At 36.6% G+C, this 20,561-nt stretch overlaps 1 protein-coding gene across 4 annotated transcripts; it reads right to left on the reverse strand.

The window, feature by feature from the left end:
- Nucleotides 1–1,979: 1,979 nt before the first annotated feature.
- On the reverse strand, nt 1,980–17,775 carry LOC103706486 (putative sucrose-phosphate synthase 1). Of its 4 annotated transcripts, none has more exons than XM_088707288.2 (14): nt 17,183–17,702; nt 16,937–17,026; nt 12,286–12,527; nt 10,928–10,991; nt 10,036–10,734; nt 9,769–9,882; nt 9,437–9,568; nt 9,093–9,269; nt 7,406–7,459; nt 7,252–7,314; nt 6,193–7,140; nt 5,942–6,069; nt 4,652–4,980; nt 1,980–2,245 (listed from the first exon to the last, which is right to left on the reverse strand). In XM_088707288.2, the coding sequence occupies exons 1-13, from the start codon at nt 17,363–17,365 to the stop codon at nt 4,704–4,706; spliced, it is 3,171 nt and encodes a 1,056-aa protein (XP_088563414.2). In that variant the 5' UTR covers nt 17,366–17,702; the 3' UTR covers nt 1,980–2,245; nt 4,652–4,703. The 4 variants fall into 4 exon arrangements, with proteins under 4 accessions (XP_088563414.2, XP_026660236.3, XP_088563413.2 ...); XM_026804435.4 differs by having other exon boundaries at nt 1,980–2,285; nt 17,183–17,621; XM_088707287.2 differs by lacking the exon at nt 1,980–2,245 and adding an exon at nt 4,038–4,286 and having other exon boundaries at nt 17,183–17,775.
- Between the last annotated feature and the right edge of the window lie 2,786 nt (nt 17,776–20,561).

The raw sequence follows: 20,561 nt of genomic DNA on the forward strand, positions 1-20,561 counted from the left end.
GTTCATGTTGCTTGCGGTTGCAGTCCCAGAAAAATGGCTGCATGGAGGGCCGTTGGCCGGGCACGGAGCCCTTCGTTGCTGCGTGATAGGGATTTGGTAAATTATGCTCCATCATTTACTAGAGCTACTTCTGTGGAACGCATGATGGGTTAATGCTTTGGCAAGTTAATAATTCTGAAGTAAATCGGCCAAAGGGATGGATTTGAGACTCAAACAATGTCAGAAATTTGGAAAGAAAGTGGAGAATAGACCACTATTAAAAAAATCCCAAAGCGATTAGGATCTATAGTTGTTGATAAATCTTGGAAGTGGCTCAAAAGTACTAATCATGATAGAAATGGCAAGAGGCAGCAGCTATGAATAACAGCAAGAATCAATATTAACTTTAAGAGAATTTTTGAGCGTCCAACCAATTGTATAATTGATTACCTCGTAAATAGTCTGAGCATTTAATTTATTCATGAGCAATACTGATAATAAGCCTCTGGCAAATCAACAATAACTTGGATAATTATCTCACTAATTTTCTTTTGGCGGGGTCCATAACTTTATGATTATTAATGTGCATTATGATTTGTGCTTTCATAGATCTTTAGGTTGATGCATGTCAATGCCCCATTAGTTCACAAGGATACCAACTTGAATGTATAAAATGCAAGTTAACAGGCCATAATACGGTAAGTCTAAAGGCTTTGCGAGAATTGCAGACCAGCACAAAAGAAAATGCAGAAACAAATTTATAACTTTATAGAAGGTCAGGAGAGCAGATTTTGCCGAAGGTAGGGCCAACAATTGATACAAGTATTGAACAAGTCGAGTTCAACTTGGTTCTAGGGTTGGTCGAGCTCGAATAGCATATAACTTGATACAAAGATGGGTTTTGGATCAAGCTCGACATACATATAAATTAGCCGAGCCTGATTTTGGGTTCTGGATATGAATTTAGTTTCAAGTCAAACATACCTAACTCAATTAAGCTTGGCTTAATAAGATTTAAACAAACTTTGGTCCAATCACCAAAAGACTTTACTTGTGACGACAACAGATAAACCCGCACCTTCAACTTCATTGATAATTTTATTTTGCTTATTTAAGATGATAATCTTTGAGTAAATCAAGTACAGTCCACATGCCTCTGTTAACTTGACACAGTGCAATACTTCTTCAAAGTATTTTGCCCAAAGGCAGAACCCTTTCTTTTGTGTGCATATAGCGTTGGATGGGCTCAACAGGCCTGTGTGTTATACAAACTAATATCGTGTCCTGATATCCCTAAACCTTCTAATTTAGGTGAAACCATTATTGGCCTCTGCAATGGTTATAACTTGTAATAGCCGTTATCCATCTCAAGAGGTAGTATTTCAAATTTTTAATTTAAATAATTACTGTTCTAATGGCTGTTCTAATAGTATTATAACAAAATAACAGATAATAATGGAAAAATAATAGTGATCTTTTTATTCATTTTTTACTAGATAAAAATTTCCACAGTTTCAGACTGTACAATCACTTCCGGGGGGAAACTTGATGCAAAATTTTTTAAATTTAAGATATATAGATAAAAATTTCCACAGTTTCAGACTGTACAATCACTTCCGGGGGGAAACTTGATGCAAAATTTTTTAAATTTAAGATATTATATTTTATTTATTGAAAGGTACAAGTGAGAGCGATGGCCATTACATATGTCATAATAAATCTTTACAATGCTAACTAATGTATTATAATGATGGTTATCTTTTCCTATATATATATATATATATATATATATATATATATATATATATATATATATATATATATATATATATATATATATATATATATATATATATATATATATATATATATATATATAATGAAGGCAAAATCTGATCTTAGCCCCCCGGCTTGTTCCATGGGTCTCAAGACCATGATCCATGACTTGCTATCCCGGTCAGCAAAGTTCCTATGTCTACCTTTCAGTGTAGATCAGCATAGATTCAGTAACTTCTTCTAGATTACGTTACGTGTTGAACAAACATCTGCGGAATATATACTTCTACAACATTAATACTCAAATAATCCCGAAGCCACAGTAGGGGAAGAAAAACGGAAGAAAAAGTGAAAATAGATAACAGAATTTTCTACAACCATACTTCTATGCTGCTGATATTTGCTTCAACTATTCTGAAGCCATACGCGTCCATGTGTGGTTGGCGGATACTCCTGACTGGTTGCAGTTTCCTCCCAGCATCAGCTCTCGCTGTTCACTCCAAACATAGATCAGTTTAAAACATACTTACCTATAAAGAAATCATGAAGCGATAAAAAACAATTGGGGACTATAGCTGAAGGCACCAATAATTATACTGTTTTGTTTCCATAAATAAGGATACAACGTTCGTATACACAATCAAGATATCTGATGTCCTCAGCCTGCCTGCTGAGACAAGATTTATCACAAGTCTAATGGTACAATTATTAAGAGACTTTACCACTAGTAGACTACTAGTCTTGCTATCCCATAATCATATTTCTTTTAACAAGATTTTTTCTATAATGTATGAGAAGGAAATTTTCACAAAAATCCTCTACAACTGATAATATTATATATTACTAGTATTCGGCATACATTATCTACACTCTAAGAATAGATCTTTAGACTTACAAGCAAGCTCTATGTTTGCTTCATAGACTTCTGATTGGGTCTTAGATAAATAAGACCATAGTTGGAAATTATGACTTTACCATTCATTCTCCCTTTTTGTAAATTAGCTGATACTTAATACATGTGGCCTCTCTCCATCTGGTGACATATTACTAATATTTAACATGCTAGACATATATTTGTTGGCATATGCTTAACAAACAAGATGCCATGAATAACAAATAAGATTTGACAGAAACCGAGTGCCTAAAACAGTAACCGTCTTAGAAAATGAATGCCACCATCGGACCAGTAATTTCAAGAATAAATTCAATTTACTGACTTCTTGTCATCTGTAAGGATGACAAAAGAAGTGAAAATGCTTACGTTTTCCCCCTTTTTTACTTTGGATCAGGAAAGAGCTAAGAATGTTAAGATACTGTTAGAACTAAGTGTTAAATTGAAGGATGATTTTGAGAATCCAAGAAGAAGACATATATAGATTCGTTTAAGTGTTGAGCTAAACATGAGAGATAAGAAAGGGAGAATGAAGATAAAACAGTACCCCTAATGAAGGTAAAAATAGCCTCATTAAAATGCAGTGAACCAAAATGAAGTAGAAAAACTTCCATATAGGTCATATAAGAATGCAAGGATCAAAAGAGGAGAGATGCATACTAGGATCAAGAAGGGTAAAGATTATGACATATTAAAAGATATCAAAAGAAACAGCACAAAGAGATCTTATTTCATAGGATTCACGCTTAGAAACTTAGGAGAAAATGCATAACCTAAAACAAGTGTATTTAAAATTCTCATGCATGCTGCAAATAAAATGCCACTCATGGTGTCCCATTTCAAGAGCCTTTTGGATCCTTCATTCTTTCACTTCTCCGATCAGCACAGGTTCACACATGACTTTCAAGTTTGATGTTGAATATTATAGATTGATTTGACCTTTTGGTTTCTAATTCATGCATTTAAAAAAAAAAACAACTCCATACTTCAAACATTGTGGTCACTTGGTTCATATTGACTCCTGCCAGCGAAGAGGAACCTCAAGGTTGTTACTCCTAAAAGATAAAAAAAAGAAGATAGGTCAACCCACTGGTCAGCAATCAAGCCAAACTTGGATCCACCATTAGCCACAAACACTTAATTTTCTTTGGATATCATAGTTCCTACACAACTTAAGTTTTGATGAGCCTAAAGCTAAGCAGCATTCATGCTCATTAAAGTATTGCATTCGCTAATATCATAAAGTTGCTGATGACATAAAGCCTAACAACCAAAAATTCAAAAAGCTTCACCAGTCATAATACTATTAAATTGGATCTGGCAAGGACTAAATGAAATCATTTACTGTACAAGTAGAAGCAGTACAACTACTGTATTATTATAGAACAGATTTAGAGAAAAGCTTTCCATTATAATGATGCCTGTATATAAATGGTATGGCTTGATAATGTCAACTTCAGTTACATAACAGGCTCACAAGCAGACCGTTTGCTTTCTGCCACAGTTCCTACATAATGTCATCAGGCTCTTGTATTTTGACCGGAGATGAAAGGAAATGCTCTCTTAAACTCCCAGCTGAAAATACATTTCACGCAACAACGCAGAAACATTCTTGGCATTTTGGCTACTTCTCTTGAGCCTGGTTGCAAACAGGAATTTAACACTTAGATTTACCAAGTATCAACAAGAAGCATGAGGTGCCTTCTGATCTTTGCTAAGAAGGCAGCTACAAAGCGAAAGCAAGATCATTAAAGGTAGCAATACATGAGCCAGAAAGGTCATGTCGGGTGAAACACAGGATAACTATAGGACAAAGCGGCAGAAGAAAAAATCAAGTTTCGTTTTTGGGTAGCTTGAGAGAAATTCATGTTTGTAATGGATATCTACAGTAGCATTGAATAAAATTTCAAGAACAAAGGATCTAAGTTTGGGCGGTCACTGAATTTTATGTAATGCCAGCTCTAAAGACAACAAGCAGAAAAAAGAAACAATTCTGCAACTTACTGAATCAGATGAAGTTCTTTGCTCCGCAATGTCATGGTAAGAGTGCTCCGTGCTATTCTTTCAGGAGTCCAAGCTGGCTCAGAGCTAACTGTATGCCATTGGTGCTGCAGCCCTCACACTGAACAACAGTAGGGCTGTCAAACTCTACGACATCTTGTAGAGGATAGCTTCTAGCTGCATGAAGCTGGCTTGGAGCAAGGTTAAATGCACCTTTCAGTATAATGGTTTTGTGTACACCTCTAAGTAATCCTTCATAATCTGTGTCACCACTCTCACCAACAAAGACCACCATATTCGACAGCTCCGCACCCCACCGAACATATAAATACCTGAAAAAAAAAAAGTAATCTTGCAAATAAATTCAAAAGTACCTGGTAAAGTTAGTTGTGCCAGAGAGAAATGTGTGGAGCAGAGAATATGGACAAAGAAAACTGATATAAGCTATAAACAAGCCAAAGTCATCATCTGAGTACTGACCAACAGAATCTATAGAACTGTTAAACCAAAGATCAGCAGCTTATTAGTAGTCCTATGCAGTCATGTGAAAGATGGATCTGTATGCACTCCATTCATCTTGTGTAGAAATAAAGCACTAGTAAAATTGCAATAAATATGTAATTCAGAAGTCCTGTTTTTGTCCCTAGGCTCTCTTGTTAATAAATTTCTCGCATGCTACTCGCTCTAGAAACTATGGGCACAACTAGCAATGATGCACACAAAAATTCATTCGCATAAATGATGTTTTCTGTAGTATTTTAGTACCATCAAAAGGGCAACAAATTAACCAAGTTGTTCATGAACAGCTCAGGCTCAGCACAGTAACAGGCTTGATCAAGCTTGTTCCATTAGGAATCAAGCGAAGTTCAAAGATAATTTACAGCTTGACTCATGAACAAGCTGAGCCTGGACTCGGCTTGCAAAAATTAATGGAATATGTGGGTGGGCTCATTAACAAGCTCATTCAATTCACAAAAAAAGCCAAGCTTGAACAGCTGTCATCAAACTTAGTTCGAGCTCAAATGCCCCTTTGACACAATGAACCGAGACTGAGCAATAATTTGTATTTTGCCATCATAAATTAATGACTGCATCAGCATAATATAACAAAGAGTCTAGGTCAAGAGAATCCACACCATCCAAAAATTTATTTTATGAGACATCAACACATAAGATTCTTTAAAGTTTAAATAAAGAACATAGCGTTTTCCAAAAAAACAAATAAAGATATTTCATCCAATAGAAAATTCACAAAAAGATACAAGAATGATGCTGCTAAAATTTCATTGATACCTTAGTGCCTGAGATCTAGAAGCCAAAACAGGAATGACATGCAGCTTGGTACCATCATGGCTATAAAGGACATGACAACGGAGCGCCTGGATTCTCATCATCTTCCTAAGCTCCTTTACAGGAGGAACCTGTGAAAAAAAAAAGAACAGCTTCATATGCTTTAAATTATAACAATACAACTTAATGCTGCTAGAAATATGTATCATTTTTCTTTAAAAGAAAGGACTTCAGTATGCAAACAAGAGATTTACCAGTGCTGGGTTCTTCACTTTAAATGCATGACAAAAGGTAGATGAGCGTTGTTCATCTTCAATGACAATTTGTTCCTCACCTTCTCCCTTTTTCTCAACAACTGAAGCAGCCCAACGAACTAAAGTCTTTCTCAGCCCTTCTCCACCCCAGCGATACTCGATCTGTGAATGGTAATCTTCATCAATTGCAAAAGGAAGCTCGGAAGAGCTAAGCATTTCATCAGAATTTGGTGATGGGTAATAAAGATCACTGCCACTATTGCATATAAAAGCATCAAAATCAGTAGCAGGGATGCCTCCAGAGATGAGAATAGAGTGTATTTCGGATATTGTCAACGAAGTTGATAATATGAAGCCAAAAGAACCTGATGTCCTGTCCTTATGTGCAGCCTCAAATATACTCTTAATAATCCCAACAAGATCTGCATTGCTAACAGAATCCGCAGCAATGACAAAAATATGTTTTCTTCTCCTCAATATTGGTAGCTTACTAGAGTTTTCGCTGGATGCATCCTTTTGTGTGGCTCTTATAACACTCTTTGACAGTTTTGATACAATACGTTCCACTCTACTCTTTTCATTAACAGCACTCTCTTCAGATTCCAAGATACTATCTAGTGTGCCACTATCTTCAGCCTTTTCACCATCTAATGAAAGTTTTAAGTTCAAAGATATATCTTGAATATCCCTCAAAGAATCACCTGGTGAGTCTGATTCTGATTCTTCAATACCATCTTCACTCCTTTTCCATTGAGGATGTCTTGGCCTGCAGGTAGCTAACCGTGATAAGTAGGTCTTGCAATGCTCTGGCCAAGAAAATAGGTGAATATTTTTCAATCCATTCTGTCGACATCGTGCCCAAAGCTGTTTATCAGATACAAGCTTATAAAGTGCATCAGCAATGGCTTGCTGATCATGGGGATCAACAAGGAGACCATTGTCGAGAACCTGAAGCAAAATTCAGTTAAACGCTTAGGGAAAAAACAATAAATGATACTTCATCAACCATAACACAACAGATGCTAAAATGGAGGGTTAGGAAACACATGATGGACCAACCCGATGTATATCAACAGGACCTCCATTTTTTGTAGCCACAATAGGAAGACCATAAGCTGCAGCCTGCTCCAATAAAGAATGTAGATATGCTGATAAGCAAAATTCGTTTATACATACATATATATTAGAATAATAGAAGAAATCAAATTGTAACCTCTATCAAGGTGAGGCCAAATGGTTCAATGAAAGCAGGATTGATAAAAACGCCCTGCAGAAAACAAAATCTGTCAGGTCAATGAAACTATACTGTGTGCAGTGCAGTTATTATTACAACTTATAATGAAAAGAGCAGATGCTCACCTAGAAAGGGCGGAACATACTAGAGCGTAGTTATTTTCTAAAGGACTTGCATTATTTTTGACGTGTGAGTCAAATGGAACCAGGATGCTGCTATTCTCAACCAGACACCAGTTGGTTCAAGGTAAAGATTACGTTTTATCTAAGCTATCAGAGTAACGTTAAAGTGTAACTCATACTCAGCTTCAACTTAATTAAACACCATTACAATAAGATTGCAAGCTTGCTAGTTTTTTGAACTATATGGATATAAAAGTTTTCACCATTTCATTGTTTTCTTCTTCCATATTGCATGATATCCCGAACATTGTTACCTTTTGAAACAACAATCTACAACTCTGTCACAAAGATACAACACAAGGTTTCAAATACTGCCGGAATAAGGGGGTATGAACAGTACCATACCATTCCACCAAGTTTCAGGTACCAGTACACAGATAAGTCGATATGGGACACAGTCCCATGCTGTGTGTCGGTACCTGGTACCATACCATTCCCGTAAAAACTGGTACGAGGTCCTGTACCGATATTTGAAACCTTGAGACAACATGTTTGCTTATTAATAGCAATACATCTGCATACTATGCCATTTGCTTGACCATCAAGACATGCAGCAAGACTCTTAAGTGGATTAAGGCAACAATAAATCAGTTATCGACAAGGACTTCTAGAGCAGCTATAAGGAAAGGAGTATTGCATTATCTAAAACTAAGTTACATATGGAAATATACTGCATAATTCCAAAGAAGAAAACAAGAAAAATAAGGAGTGATTTAAGTCTATATCTTAACAAAACTTAACAAATATAGTATAAAAAATTAACACTGAACTCTTCTCACAAAAGAAAAATATCATATGTTGCATATACTTGGTCAATACTAGGGCAGTCTCACACTGTATCGTGCTTCACAAGTTTAAGCATGAAGAGCACGAGTCTTCAAAATTTAATATGTCTAGTTCAAGAACCTAGAAGTGCAATATTTTTTGTTCACCCACCATTCTATATGGTACACACTTATCATGTCCATTAGTTGTATTTTTCTTGCAGGTCTGGTATAGAAAATAATGCCATATCAGAGGTCTAGTTGCTAGTGAAGGACAGACTTGTTCCATTTTCTCTCTCTCTCTCTCTCTCTCTCCTACTCAACGATACTGTCTCTTCCTCTCTTTCCCTTCTTATTCTCCTTGTACTCAATAAAAATGGAAATTAATAGCCTATACCAACATTCAAGACTTGATCAAATGGAATATTCTAGGCTTTCAGTAACACCTCCTATGCTGTGGTGGCAACCCTACTGTATTTCTCAATAAACTTAGATGCATGCACACAAACAAATACATACATACATTCATACAGTATGCTTTGATTGGTGACCAACACCCATGAGCATAAAAGATTAGGGTTGACACAGGCTGCATCAATTCAGGCACACTCTTCCCCCCCAAGCCCCCTCCCCTCACTCTCGCTCTCACCACGCACAATGAGAAGCACACTTGTTAAAAGACCGCCAAATTTTGATCATTGACTAACATTAAAAGCATACCTTTGTCTTTGCTGCCAAACGATAAATGTCAGGAACGTCAGATTGCTTGTGGTGCTTAGGATATGCCACTTGTCCATATAGATCATACTTGTCAATTAATTTGAGTACTGAAGTCAGAAGAGCTGCATTTGTGCTTGACATTTCATCAATAGCCTCACGATTACCCATTATCAACGTCTGCAACATATGAATTTACAGAAACATCAGAAAGCAACTAAAAATCAAATTGTGAAATTATTTGCAACTTCTATGAACAAATGATCACAATAGATAAACTCACAGAATGAGGGTAATTATACAACACTAAAAAAATAGCTATACTAAGAGCATTAGCTTCCACATACAAGGTTTGCAAGCTCCCTCAAAGGGCGGCATTCACCAAATGCCTTCACGAGTGTTGTGATGTTCTTCTTGGGGTCTGGTCGAGCAAGAGCAAGGATCATAGGTTTGCGAGGGTTGGTAAAGAACCGCATTATCTGCCAAAATTAAATAACACCAAGCTGTGAATAGTAGCAAACACCAGCAAATCCCAGTAAATTGGATTTTTTTTGTTGGGGGTGGAGGGGGGTTCTTAAATACGTTAACTAAGAGATCAATATTTTTGTCATAGTTATGATAAAAAGAAGTTGCATTATAATAACTCCTTGAACAAGGAGCCTGAAGTAAATTTCTGGACCTCAGACCAAATAGGTGGATCCGGAGATGATGAATTATCCTCACTTCCTTCAACTTCGCCATCCATATCACCATCATGTACAACATGATTGAACTCCATTCCAGGAGGAATTATCTGCAAAATAGAGCAAATATATTATTTTCTGGAACCGAACAGCAAATGACCTCCAGTATAACAGTTTAATCAAATGCATAAGTGCAACCTCCCAAATAAATACATTTAAAAACTTCTAAAAGGAAGAGGAAATAAGAGATGCAATATACTTACAACCATACGAGGCATAAAACGGCCATAACAACTCACACCTCGCTTAATTCTAGCTCGGAGTTTTCGCTCAAGAATCGCATCAAAACCATCATACAATTGCCATTGCTGTTCTATCTCTTGTCTAGTGCTTGTGATAACAATCTCAGAGGCATCAAGAGCTAATTCCTCAGCCTCAATTCTACGCATTATTTTGTATATCATGTTAATTTCTTCTCTTGTTTGTCGCCCTTGTTTCAGAAGTTGTTCTAACTTATCTCTCCCAAGCGAGTGACCAGTGAATAGCATAGGGACATTTAATGCCCCAGATAATAGAGCAGCAGAGTCACCCGCATCAGCATAATGTCCGTGGATAGCAACAGGCCATACTGGCTGCCCACCACCAATTTGTTCTCCTAGAACTTTGGACATCTGCATAATGTGGACGAGTGCACCATCAACAAATTCTTGAATATGTGGCCAAAGAAGTTCTTTAGGGATATATTTATCTTTTGGCCCAAATGGAATGCGGACAATATAAGCACCACTGCTCTCTCCCATCTCATGCATAAAATTTTCAGCGTTTCTTAGAGTCAGCATATCTGTTGGTTCTCCATAACTCCAATCAACATCTGGTGCAGATATTTGCCTGGTCAGCAAATCAACCCGATAAACTCCAGGCATCGAGCCTAAAGCCCTTGCAAGTTCTACAACATACTTGACCTAACATAGTACAACAGAGATCAGGCCATTCATAAGTTTAGAGCACCCTCTAAATTTTAAATACCACAGAAAAAGAAACAGTATCAACAGATTTTCCTATCTAAAATGGGAGAGATCATAAAAAATTTTTATGTAATGGATATCAGAAGGAAAATCATGATGGATTTCAAAGTAAACATCATGACAGAGCTACCTGACCCCCAGTATCAGAATCACGACCAAGCTCCATATTTTCACCGCGTATCAGACCATGAATGCTGCATAAAGTGAAACATATCTGTCAGAAATAAGAATACATAATGAAGAATCCACACCAGGCCACAAAGATATTAACTGTTTTTCTTTACTATCCATCACAAGTTTCAGTTGTTTGACAATATTTACAACCTTGAGGCCATAGGATGAAACACAGATTACACATCTAATAATTTTTGTAATGATGATGAAGATGAAGGTGTCATCATTATTGTTAGTGCACTATTATTATCAAAAAAGAATTGATAGTTCTACTCCAATATTTTCTCAAAACTTTCAAGGTTTAACTGCTGGACCTATGGTTAAATATGTAGAAAAATAAGAGGAGGAGATTGCCCTTTCTTCTGATAGTATCAACTATCCAGTAATACCTTGTTATTAGTCTGTGCATACGCATAAGCATATACACATTCAAGCATTTACCTACAGAATCAAGAATCTAGCTAAAGAATTTAAAGATATCACATCAAAACTAATTATAAAGTACTTAAAATTTGTATATCACACATACTCCTCACTTTGAGGGTGAACCTTGGCGCAACGGGAAGGTTGCTCCGTTGTGACCTTGTGGTCATGGATTTGAAATACAGAAACAACCTCTCTGCATGCTAGGGTAAGGCTATGTACATTTGACCATCTAACCCTCACAGACCATGCAATGGCACGAGCCTTGCGCACTGAATTCCCCTTTTTTACATAGTCCTCACTTTTTGTTGATTGTTGACCCCATCCCATCTGATATTAGGCTAAAAACCTCTATACAAAAAAAAAAAAAAACTATTATCTAGATAGTTCATAAAAACCTCTAAGTTACTTTTTTCCTCATTGTTTAAATAAAGAAATTCTACTCTGAGAACTATTCAATCTGACCCTCCAACTTCCACAGTACCCTCTTCTTCTCAAGCATTAATTTCTGACACCTGCTTCTAGCATCCATCAAATGGTAAGCACAAAATAGGGGTCAATAAAATAGGAAAAAACAAAGATTACTTTTCAAAAAAAAAATCTCCAAAAATTGATGTGAAAAAAATGTTTGCAGAGTTTAAAGAAACCAATATAACATTCTAATATTTTCTAATGTTATCTACATTGAAGAAATTTTGCCACCTGCCACTTGAAGGTTATAATCCAAGTATGCTAGAAATGCTATGTGTCAAAAACTAATCCGTGCCATTTTTGCGACCAATATGGTTTAGACGTGCATAGCATGAACATGCAAATTACAAGATAATAATAACTTGGGTAGACCACTATAACAAAAACATTTAACTGTTATAACTTCTTTAAGTTTCATGCCTTATCAATACTATGTAAAGTTTTTTATCTTTAAGCTGATTAGACCAAGCCTCCATAGCATCAACAGAACTAATCCTGGGCAATCTGCCTCTTGTGCTATCACCATGAGTGGATAGATCGCTGACTATCTCTCCTTTTTCTCCTTCAGACAGGTCTTCGGACATATCAGCAGTTGCATCTCTGCGCCCCCTTTCACGTTCAAGACGGCGTTTAGACATACGGAGGGCCTCCTCTCCCTCTATCTGCATTAGGAGATCAATATGGAACACAAATAAGTAACAAATTTACAATTAACAAGCATTTCTCCTCGGCATAGGAACACAGATTCAAAAGTTTAAAATGATATATATTTCTTTCATTTACTTAAGGTCCAGCAAATTTAGTACCACAAAATCATTAATATGGCCAAGCAACACATTTAGTACCATGAAGTCATTAATATGGCAAAGTAACATGTTCCTAATCTCTTTCTCTTGCAATTCTCAGTCCATAACAGACAGCTGCAACATTGATTTATTAATATATTGCTGTCACATCCTGCAATATTTTTTTCACAACTGGTGGAAGAAGCTGCAATGAGGAGCATCCTTCCTGGAAAGAAAAGGAGAAATATTTGAATTATCAATTAAAAAAAAGAAAAAACATACTATCATGAAATTCTTCAATGATCAGTCTGCGAGTTTCTTCTGGTTTAGCATTTAATCCTGACCTTCTCTTACAACTGACACCATAACATATCATGATATCTCCTCTTGACTGGTTCATTTATGACATGTGTAAAGACAAGTACTCAAACTTGCACAGGCCCAATGCCAAAAGAAATTCAAATACCCAACCATAAGAAATTTGAATATATCCCATTTGCCTATCAGGCATATGTCCTCAAAAATTGTGATGTATTAATTGAGCAAAGCATTCTAACTTGATGCCTGCCAGATGACATCTCATTGTACTCTATGATATGCATTCCCCCAAGTCAAAAAAGTCATGCATAGATTCCCTCTTTTCATAATATTTCATTGCATAAGCAAGAGAATTGATACCATCATTATCCTTCCCATCCTTATTAGCATAAAACAATCTGGTTATATCAAGTTCACATCGCCTTTCTTACTTTCTTATTTTTCTGTTGCACGCATGCTCCTATAACCTCAAAAGAGTCCGTAAAAATTCATGTAATACTATGTATTGCTCCTGTTAACTATAAATAAATATTTCTTATTTTTCAGGACATTGTTGGGTAAGCTTGTGACCCATTTTAATCTAATGTTTTCTCGCGATTTTCCATATATTGATTGGTATATCATCTGGCCATAAAACTAAGCTCCATGTCCTCCCCACCAAAAAAAAAAAAAAAATCTTGGAAATTTCTGACTGAAGATTTCTGATAATTTTAGAAGAAAAGGACCTGAAAATTTAAAGCCTATCAACATGAGGCCATTGTCACACATGTAGGCATTGCAAAATAGACTGCAACTAGATGCAAAGAATAGTCCACTCAGACAAGGAACACAGGTCTCTATCAAGATATTTGAATCTTTTCACTACAAATAATATCAATATTTGCCTGCTATAGTAAAACTGTTCTGCAGATTAGAAACACACATTCACAACAACACCTCATCTATTATGCAACTATATATTACTTAAAACATCTGATTCCCTGAAGATACATCTTGGATACATATTCCAAGATTTTTCAAGCAATCTTTAAGCCTTTTCAAGGCATGAATGCTATAAGTTTCAATTGATAATTTGTTGCTCCTTGAGTATATATTTGTGAGTCACATTTATCTTGTCAACTGGAATCTGGCTTTTATATTCAGCATAGCTGTATGCATTACTAGAGTTTGTAGAATATTTTATGATTTTCTCTAGATCAAATTCATGACTAACGAGGTTCCTTTTCAAGCTATGTTCTTTTGATATCTCCAAAACTTCATCAAAGGGAAAAGAAATTTTACATGATCTATTCTGAGTCCTCAGCTGTAGATGTTAATATTCCCTTGGTTTCAATTCCTAAGCTCCTGATGTTAAAAGATGCAAGTGCAAGACAAGGAATATCCTCCATATATTTGAATTGACAACGTAGAACAAGTTAATACTCACCAATTATTAAGTATTCCCAAGTAATCGACCTGCAGCATGTAAAATAACTTTTTGAGACAGAATATTTAGTGCCTCACGCAACTTCTTTTGAGTCAAAAGATATAACAATCAAAGTTCCTCTAAATATCCCACAAATTTGTCTATCTTGAGTTCGACATCTTATGTTCTGAGACCATCATTACTTGAAGATGTCACCAATGCTTGACTCAAATACCAGTATGTTTCATACTGCACTCAAAAAATTTGGTTTAAAAAAAAGGGGGTAGGCAGGGGGAGTAACCAAGGGAAGGAAAATAGTAAATAAATCATAGGCATAAGACGATATTAGGACATGGCATTAATGGCAAGCTATGAGAACAAAACATCCACATTTCCAAAGCAAAATATCAGGTCATCTCTTGTGCTTTGGACATTGCGAAAATCTCTACCCAATTTTAAGCCCTAAAACATAAAAGATCCCCTATCATTACATTTTTCATGTTCTTATCATGACAGCCATTTAAATTCTGTATAATATATGAATCGGGCCCACAATCATGACCTCTTATTAGATTCTGTCACTTGTTAATCAAATTCTATGATTCTAATCAAACATACACAAAAATTGCCATATTTCTCTATATTTTACCTTATCATGATAAGTAAATCAGAGACCAGGATAAATCCACAGAGCCATGATGATGTTCTGCAAGGTGCTCTATATGCACCCAAAGATGTTGATCCGAAGATCAGTGCAGCCCATTTTTATTGCAGATGGTGACTGGAGATGATTAATATTGTCTCAGAAAAGTTTGAAGGCAAATGAACAAAAAGTACAAGATTAGTGGTTCATCCTACAGGTTTCTCTTGAGATGCTCATCAAGAAGAAGGGACCTGTATGTTCTTTGGTTCTCATCAACTGGTAACAATTGAGCAGCTCCATCCTAGAGTGCTAAGGGGTTGGGCTAATGAAGGAAATGGATATAAATTATAAACTGTAGCTTGAAGAAAAGCTTTAAATGTCCAAATTGAAAGAAGGGGCAAAGATAATTTAAAAGAAATATATAAAAACCCCATATCAGCAAGCATGCAATGTGCACATTGACAGGTGATATGGTGGTTTTTCATAATTTCATTACATTATTAAGTTATAATTTGGACATTTTATGTTTTGACAATACTCTAGATACAGCAAAGGCTTTGGTAATGTTACCTCTCGCTCTAACTAGTGACTCTTGCCAAATGATTGAGCATAATTAATGAATACTACACGTACTTTCTTAAATTTTGTGCAACTTTAGAGTAATGCCCATATATTCCACCAAAATAAAACTTAATGAAATTATTAAAAAAAAGTAATTGTTATTTAAAGGACCATGAAAGCTTGTATAGTTTTATATAGAGAAATTCCAAATTAAATAGGAAGGTGATTATTTCCATAGGTTCAACGAGATTAAAAAAAGTGCTAATTAAAAACAATGTGCTAAGGTCGAGCTGTCTCCATTTGGTCAGAATAATCACAACATAATGAATACCTAAAATCCTGTTTCAAATTGACAGTAAAATCAAGGAGGAATGTAGAATGCACATACTCCATGTGTAGATGATTTGACAAATTAAAGATCTACCTGACAGTATCATTTTGATATTTGCTTTGTACTCTCAGGAGGACTGGCCAAAGAAACAGATTCCTATAAGAGTCATGACTAAGATTACTTAATCCAGTTGAATAAAAGGTCGAAGACACAATAAAGGTACTTTTTCAACAAATTCTATTCTTATAAATTTTATTGAATTATTTAGAATGCCAATGTGATAGCTAGGCAACAAATACCGCATTCTTGTCTTATGTCCATCCATGTGCACTAATTTCTTCTTTCTAAGATTGAGATGCAATACATTGCATCAACATCATGATCCTGCATTAACAACATAGCGATGCCTATCCAGCCTTTTCCCAACTATTTGGGGTCTGTTTATAGTTCAGCATTAAAAACACAAAAACAATGGAAAACCACTTTTCATTTCATCGTACACCAGATAAAATTGTGGCAGTACTTCCCACTTGATAGAGAGAAAGAGGATGAGAGAGAGAGAGAGAAGAAGGTTATCATCGAACTCAAACAATCACACGGTCACAGTCTACACAGACAATAAAATAACAGGACAGACAAAAATTTCACGCCTCGCACTCTTTCAAATACGCTCCCAAACATAGAAACATAGATGCTGCCTAAATAAATATTCCAGTAATCTCTATAACCCCCTTCCCAGAACCAAATGGCATAACCCATTCATTTAGACCGCAAATATAACTCCACTACAGCATCAGAACATAATTCTAACCATCCCCGACTCGCACAATAACAATCAAGTGATTTGACTGACACGAAAATAAATAAACAAAACCAACATCGGCCAAACAGATAATCCAAGTCTCGATCTACAAAAATAAACAAATAACATAAAAACGTAGAACTTATGCAACAAAGAGATAAAGAGAGAGAGGGAGGGAGCAAAACAGCATCATTTTTGATCCAAAAAGAAAACAAAAATAAAAGACCTGCTTCTTCTTTCGGGCAAGATTCCAAATCCTCCAGCACATGTTCTCCAGCCTCGTGTTCCTCTCCTGCGGACTCCTCATCGCCGCCGCCTACCCAGATAATATAAAAGGAAAACCAAAAAAAAAATCGAGAATAACAGGTGAAAAGAAGGGGAAAAAATTATATCTCACATCCAGAATCTAATAAAATTCGACCATTGAAAAAAAAAAGAGAAAACAACAGAGTATTAGAACAAGAAGCAGTACCCGAACCCATGTCTTGTAGAGATCGGTCTCGTCGTAGCCAGTGATGACTTCCTCGACGAAGTAGCGAGTGGGGCTGAACCTGCCCCTCTCCCTCAGCAGCAGCGACGACTTGGAGGCGTCGATCACCGGCCCCGCGTCCAGGATCGCCTCCAGATAGCTATTGATCCAGTCATTCCCCGCCATTCCCGCCTTCACCAAATGAGCCCAGAAGGAGAAGGATGAAGAAGAAGAGGAAGAAGCTTTTCTTCAATTTATTCTTTTATCATGGCTTATGATATGAGAAAATATTTATAGCGGTGGGGGTGGCATCGGAGGATAGGGAGGGGATGAATGTAAGAGATTTGAGGTAGTCTCGCGAAAGATCGTCCCACTCGACACTCTCTCAAGATTCGTGCCCCCTTCCTTTTTTTTCCGGGAAATAATGAGAGCCCTTCGATCCTTGGCGAAAAAGGAGAAATATTCGGGGGATTATGCTCTTTGGGTCCCTGGAAGGTCTTCCCCACTTTCTCGGCTGCTTGATATGATGACGGAAACACCCATTCCTCCGCGGTTTTGGCTGTGCACGCGGCACGAGATTTCTGTCCGAGCTTGTGAGGGTGGGTCCTAAGGATTCGCCTTCCTTCGTCCCAATCATTCATTCTTCTAAAAACAACAGTGAATGAATTTTTTTTCCAAAAATTAGATGGCATTGTACGTGACCAGTTTTTTTTTTTTTTTTAAAGCAGAACCCACCCATATAGCAATCTCCATGGATTCCTCTTCCATCAAAAAAATATTCAATGCAAATCGCAAGTTTTTGCGTGCCCTCTCTAACTCGTGAAAAACTTCACTAGGCTATCCACGTGTGAGTACGACACCCTAGCGCCATCTCAGTACTGATGGAAGGAAAGCATATCCACACAGAACTATCCGGACATGGACCATACGGTCTTCTGATTTAATCGAAGTCCGTGAGTTTCGAATTCTGATAACTCAAATGGAGTCCAAGCTCTCTTACTACCAGGCTACCACCTTGGTGGCTATGTGACCAGTTATGTCAGAGATATCTTGTGCACGGCTGTAGAAGAGCTCTTTAGAATACTCCAAAAATTTTATTATTTTTTTATTTTATTAGATGTATTTATAATAAAAATGTATATAAATATCAGTTTACCAAAAAAAAAAAAAAACTCTATCCTCACGTAAAAGATGCAATTTGAAGCAGCATTCATGGGGATTGTATCCATTTTGATCTACATTGGCTAGAGATTGGTTTCACCATGCGAAATGGCGACAGTGACATTTACTAGTGACGCATGACAGCAGGCTGTCTCATTGTCTTGGATAGCTCGCAATGATAGCTAAAAGGCTATCCACGTAGCATAAGAATAATAGATGTTGAGCTTAATTATATAATATGTTATACGTACCAATGTTATAATATCAATATGTTGGATGTTTGGTGCCACGTATCCCTTTAATGCAGTTTCAGCTATCCCAAAATTAGCCTTTCTAGAGAGACGCAAACTACGGGACCCAAGTAGTGATCAGCAATAGCATTAGACAAATAGCTAGGGACCACAATGGATCAGAAATCCTAAGTTTAAATAGTAAACTTTAGAAACATAACAGTTTGAATGAGAAAGGAATGATTAATGAAGCAAAAAATGTTACTGCAATGATGCCGCTCAAAAAACAATATCAAGACCATAACTATTGAGTTTTTAATTGTTATTACTTGCAAATAATTTAATTGCTATCTAATTCTATCATGAGTTATATACTGCTGTTTTTCCCCCAAGGAGAAAAAAAAAAAAAAAAAACGATATGTCGTGATTGGATTCTGCCAAAATAGTAGCATACCTTACTATCTCAAGCAGGTTTGGCTGCCGGTTTTCTCCTATTTAGTCAATGATTAGTACTCAAATTAGCCAAACAAAAATTCGAAAATGCTAGGATAATTATAACCATTCAACATTCCAAAAAATCAACTACTTTGGTTAACTTTATTTTATGTTTATGGACAAAGATAGAATTAGGGCCAAAAGTGGGCTCGGGACGGCCTGCAGCCCATCTAGCCGAGATGATTTCGAGTTGGGCCACAGGCCAGGCCCAACTAAGTTTAGACCAGGTTTGGGTTCAAATTTAGAGCCTGTATAATTTTCGGGCTTGACTTGGGTAGTTATGCCTAGCTTGAGCGCAAATTTAGGCCCCTGGACAGCCTGGTATGTGGCTCGAGATATAGCCCAATCCCTTAAACAATGTCTTTTTCGATCAGCTAGGGTTTTTTCCTAACATCTTCAAATGTTTGCCACTCTACCTCCATAGCTCTATGCCTCCACCAATTCACCACCTCAAGCAGCTGGTCATCGATTTATGCAAACGAAGACGAGATCCTATCTACATTCACCATCTTCGGTGGCCAAAAGCCATTTATTGAGCATTCCATTATGATGTGGAATCTGATCCTAGCCTCTACCCGCCCCATACCCTCCCCCACCACTGATCTCTCCATCTCTCACTTCCTTGTTGCACCCTACTTTACCCATGACCCCCTCCTCCCCATGGTGCCATGACTTCCACAACGATCTCGAGTCCGCCATTGCTACTGTTGCTGCTGCCACCAATCTAATCACTCTTTTTTGGGCTGAAACTCAAAGGCGTGCCCAATTGGGTTTCGGTCGAGCTCAACGTATATTTTTCAAAAAAATTCAGATATAAGCCTGGCTCGAAGCCAAGAAAAAAAAAATAGGCCGATTTTGAATAGGAGTATGCCCTAACCTATGCTCATTTCCATCTCTAGATAGAATAAAATCAACCATTGAAACTATTTTTTTTTTTTATCTTTTTCACACCTTATTCCAATAATAGTGAAAATATCAACTAAATAGTACACCTTTAGACAATGATAGCTGATTTGATGGCTGTCAACAATGCTTAACTCGACCTAGTCTTGTTTAGCAATTCATGTCCGCCATTCATTCTCTCCCCACCTTATCCTCTAATTATTAGATTTATCCTTTAATTATCAAACTTAAATCCCTCCATTATATTTGTACATGGTGGTTCATAGACTAATGATTGATGCGTGATCGTTCTAGCAAAAATGCATTATTGCATAAAGTCACTATTGTGGAATAGTGTATTGTTATTAGGGTATGACAAACAGATATAATGACTTGTAATTTAGTAATTCTACAGGGGACTTCTTTTGATTTTTGAATTACTTGGGACGTAACTACCATTTTAGAATATAGAAAAGATCCATAAACAAGGAGATGTATCTACGAGAGTTCTCCTAATAGCTGGTTGTTTCCTTTTTCATAGATTTTATGCATGTTTCCATCACTACATCTCCTTCTCAGCATGAAAAACAAGGAGCTGCATGCAAGAAAACAAT

The sequence above is a fragment of the Phoenix dactylifera genome, chromosome 11, assembly GCF_051530095.1.
Source record: "Phoenix dactylifera cultivar Ajwa chromosome 11, Ajwa_hap1_PhDact_Kaust_v1.1, whole genome shotgun sequence".
Classification (NCBI taxonomy): Eukaryota; Viridiplantae; Streptophyta; class Magnoliopsida; order Arecales; family Arecaceae; genus Phoenix; species Phoenix dactylifera.

Coding starts and splice junctions, on each gene's coding strand:
- LOC103706486 (XM_088707288.2), bottom strand. CDS start 17,365: ATGGCGGGGAATGACTGGATCAATAGCTATCTGGAGGCGATCCTGGAC. Junction 9,569..9,768: donor ATCCACCTATTTGGTCTGAG/GTCCAGAAATTT, acceptor TAATTTTGGCAG/ATAATGCGGTTCTTTACCAA. Junction 7,141..7,251: donor GTCCTGTTGATATACATCGG/GTTGGTCCATCA, acceptor ATTTTGCTTCAG/GTTCTCGACAATGGTCTCCT.